At 40.5% G+C, this 4,075-nt stretch overlaps 1 protein-coding gene across 1 annotated transcript; it reads left to right on the top strand.

The window, feature by feature from the left end:
* Positions 1-3,792, top strand: LOC103940447 (sucrose transport protein-like). Its single transcript, XM_048568795.1, has 4 exons — positions 1-1,619; positions 3,035-3,098; positions 3,277-3,320; positions 3,433-3,792. The coding sequence occupies exons 1-4, from the start codon at positions 387-389 to the stop codon at positions 3,616-3,618; spliced, it is 1,527 nt and encodes a 508-aa protein (XP_048424752.1). The 5' UTR covers positions 1-386; the 3' UTR covers positions 3,619-3,792.
* The last annotated feature ends 283 nt before the right edge of the window (positions 3,793-4,075 follow it).

The following is a 4,075-nucleotide window of genomic DNA, read 5'->3' as shown; positions in this document are numbered from 1 at the left end:
GTTTAGTTCGTCGGTCCCCGGAAAATAAAAGCAAGTAATAAAGGCAGTTTTCTACACTTTTGGCAACAATTATTCAATGAATTTTGTGACTCAGAAGAGAGACTGTGACGGACTCTGACTCAATAGCATTCAACTCCAACCAGATAAAGTCCAACCCCATCTTTCACCAGTTGCCTCCTCCTCCTCCTCCTCCATGCAAACATCACCACCACCCCCAACACGTCTATAAATTCCAGACAACTCATCACAACTCTCTCTAAAACTTCTCACAATCTTCCTATTGTAAAAGTGAGGATTAGGGTTCCGTTTCCCCAACAGAGCGACATATATAGACATAGAGAAAGAGAGAGTCACGGAGACAGAAAGCGTGTGTCTGCCACCCAGCTATGGAAGTTGAAACCGCCGACAAGAATTCTCAGGCCGAGCTGGAGCAGCAGGTGAGCCCGCTGAAAAAAATCATCCTGGTCGCCTCCATTGCCGCCGGCGTCCAATTCGGGTGGGCACTGCAACTCTCCCTCCTCACCCCCTACGTCCAGCTCCTCGGCGTCCCCCACACCTGGGCCGCCTTCATCTGGCTCTGCGGCCCCATCTCCGGCTTGCTCGTTCAGCCCATCGTAGGCTACCACAGCGACCGTTGCATCTCCCGCTTTGGACGCCGTAGCCCTTTCATCGCTTCCGGCTCCGCCCTCGTCGCCGTCGCCGTCTTTCTCATCGGTTACGCTGCTGATCTCGGACACCTCACCGGCGATTCCCTTGAGAAAGCCACCAAGCCCCGTGCTGTCTCTATCTTCGTGGTCGGTTTCTGGATCCTCGACGTCGCCAACAACATGCTGCAGGGGCCATGCAGGGCCCTCCTCGCCGACATCTCTGGATCCGACCCGAAGAAAATGCGGACCGCCAACGCCCTCTTCGCTTTCTTCATGGCTGTCGGAAACGTTCTTGGTTACGCCGCTGGGGCCTACAACAACCTCCACAGAATGTTCCCCTTCACCATGACCAAAGCCTGCGACATCTACTGCGCTAATCTCAAGAGCTGCTTCTTCCTCTCTATCGCCCTCCTCATCATCCTCACCGTATTGGCCCTTACCAACGTGAAGGAAACAACCGCCGACGTCGCTCAGCCAGACGAGCCAGAGGAGGAGTCAACGACCACTTCGAAGGTGCCATTTTTTGGTCAAATGATTGGGGCCTTTAAGGAGTTGAAGAGGCCAATGCTGGTGTTGCTTCTGGTGACGTGTCTAAACTGGATTGCGTGGTTCCCGTTCTTGCTGTTCGACACTGACTGGATGGGGAAGGAGGTGTACGGCGGCCAAGTCGGTAAAGGGCGGCTGTACGATTTGGGTGTGAGGGTTGGTTCACTTGGCCTCTTGTTAAACTCTGTCGTTTTGGGGTTCATGTCCCTTGGGATCGAGCTTCTCGGTCGTTGGGTTGGTGGTGTCAAGAGATTGTGGGCCATTGTCAACTTCTTGCTCGCCGTTTGTTTGGCCATGACTGTTTTGATCACTAAATTGGCTGAGGCCAGCCGACACGGTCACGGCGGTGCTGAGCCCCCGCCGCCACCTGCCAGTGTCAAGGCCGGCGCATTGTCTCTGTTCGCCGTTCTTGGTATTCCTCTGGCGGTAAGTATTCTTGATTATTACGTACAATTAATTTTGGTAAATCTTGTTGATACATTGAGTAAATTCTTATTTACTTTGTTACACAAAAGGGGAAAAAATATTGTTAGTGTATACAATATGATAATTTATTTATTAATTTCCTGAAAATTGCTTGACAAATGATGCTATGATTTAGAACAGATTTTCACTTAGGACCACGAAGTTTTTTTACTATTCAATTTTTGGGTGGTAAAATTTTTGCCTGGTTTTTGAAGAACAAATAGGGTTATCCATTATCCAGAAGGTGTTTTGTTTGATTTTATCCAAGGTCATTTAGTGCATGCAGATAAGGTTTCACCGTGCATTTACTAGCAACATTTACTAGGATGAGGAAACTTATCAGTGCCAATTGATTATACATGCAAATCTGACGTATCGTCATTTTGATTCTTCGAACAGCTCCTCAATTTGCGGTTTTTTGTAATTAAGGGGATCAATTAGATTTTATCTGATTCTTTTTTTACTTTTTTTACATCAGGTACGATATTCATTTATTGAAAATTAGAAATACGTACAAACATGGAGGATAGAGTACAATTACATGAGTCTCGATAAAAATTTTGTCGGGAATTTCAATTAGATTTTATCTGTTTCTTAACTTTCCTTTGTTTTTTATTTTTATTTTTATTTTTATTATTATTATTATTTTTTTTACAAATAAATTTATCACAATTTAAGGGATTGATTAATTATGTGCTTGGGTACAATTACCATGTTTTTCTTCTGTCAATACCCACGTCCCATGTTATTCTACTCCTTTTTATCAACAACTTTTCTTCATCCTCACAATTAAATTAAACAGAACAAAAGAAGTTTTCATAATCCTCAAAGCATTTGATATGTTGAAGGGAAAGTGAAAGTGAGATGCATTCCATTTCCACAATTAAATAATTCCACCCATATGTGATGTGTTTGTATTTGTGACAATTAAGTTTAGGGATTAATATTAATTAAAGAACATTTGGCTCAAAGATGAGTATGAACTCCTACTCAAAATTTCTCAAAATTGTTGGTTGACAATTTATAGAACCTTGTGTTTTATAATCAGAACCGTTCATATTATAAATCATTCTATAAAAATCACCTCTACAAAAAAATCAATTAAAACTAAGGTTATTTAATCATCAAATTGTGTAAAAACAAACGAATGGTACTTGTAAAAGTTTAGTTTTAATTTTTTCTTTTTTTGCAGAGATGATCTTTACAGTGTGATTCATAGTATGAATCACAAGCACAAAGCTCCGTGATTAAAACACTAAAAATTTTGAGTAGGAGTTCCTACTCATTTTTGAGTGGCCAAGTATTGTTCTTAATTAAATTGACCTATTCTAATTAACTGTCAGCTAATCATCGTTTTTGTTGTTATCTTTACATAGGTGACATACAGTATTCCTTTTGCCCTGGCATCCATATTTTCCAGCGATTCTGGTGCAGGCCAAGGTAAATTAACTTAATTTTTACCCGTATTCTATTAAGTTTGGAAAACCTGAATTCCTTTTTTTTATTAAAGGACGGCATTTGTTGATAAATAAATTTAAGAACTAAACCATTATGTTTTGGTGATTACTGAATGCAATATTTTCTAAATTCTGCTATTTTGGATCTTTGTATTAAACAGGGCTTTCATTGGGAGTCTTAAATCTTGCAATTGTCCTACCACAGGTAATGTATCCCTAGTTTCATCTCTTTAGTAAATTTTGGTTAAAAAAAATACATGTTCGCTTAAATTTTAAATCAAACTGTACAGTTAATTACTAAATTATTGAACTTGCAGATGTTTGTGTCCGTCGTAAGTGGACCGTGGGATGCTTTGTTCGGTGGTGGTAATTTACCGGCATTTGTCGCGGGAGCGGTTGCTGCCATAGTAAGTGGAATATTGGCTCTCTTTATGCTACCGTCTCCGCCACCCGATCTTCCATCGAACAACAATGCAGGAGCTGCTGTTGTTGCCTTCCATTGATTTGCTTGCCCTACGGCCTCTAGCTTCGCACTTATATATAATATAGTTAATAAACTCTTTCTTTTCTATCTTATTCATTTTGGTTTACTCCCTCTTTATCTTAGCAGGTGTTGTGATTGTAGCCGAATTCTCTTTAAAAATCCAATATGCGTTAATGGCATATCAATTACTGTATGTATCCAAGCCTAGCTAAGATGGATATAGTCGCAATTTTTCTTTCTTTTATTTATTTTCTTTCAATATTTTTGCAATGTCTTCTTTTTAACATTTTAGGCGAAACGGTAGTAATTTTATTCAAAATGGTCGAGGAAACATTCAATCTAAGAGCTCATCTTAGATTAAATCCAAAAGCTTCTCAAACCAATAGTAATCAAAATAAAAATTTCAGCTAATGTGGGCCAATTTATGGCCCAGACGTTGGTGGATCTACGAGCGTGTGATACTCCAGATTCAAGAA

The sequence above is a fragment of a genome, unplaced genomic scaffold (genome assembly GCF_019419815.1).
Source record: "Pyrus x bretschneideri cultivar Hongxiangsu unplaced genomic scaffold, Pyrus_bretschneideri_v1 Contig49, whole genome shotgun sequence".
Taxonomy (NCBI): Eukaryota; Viridiplantae; Streptophyta; class Magnoliopsida; order Rosales; family Rosaceae; genus Pyrus; species Pyrus x bretschneideri.
This window is presented reverse-complemented; position numbering and strand designations above follow the sequence as displayed.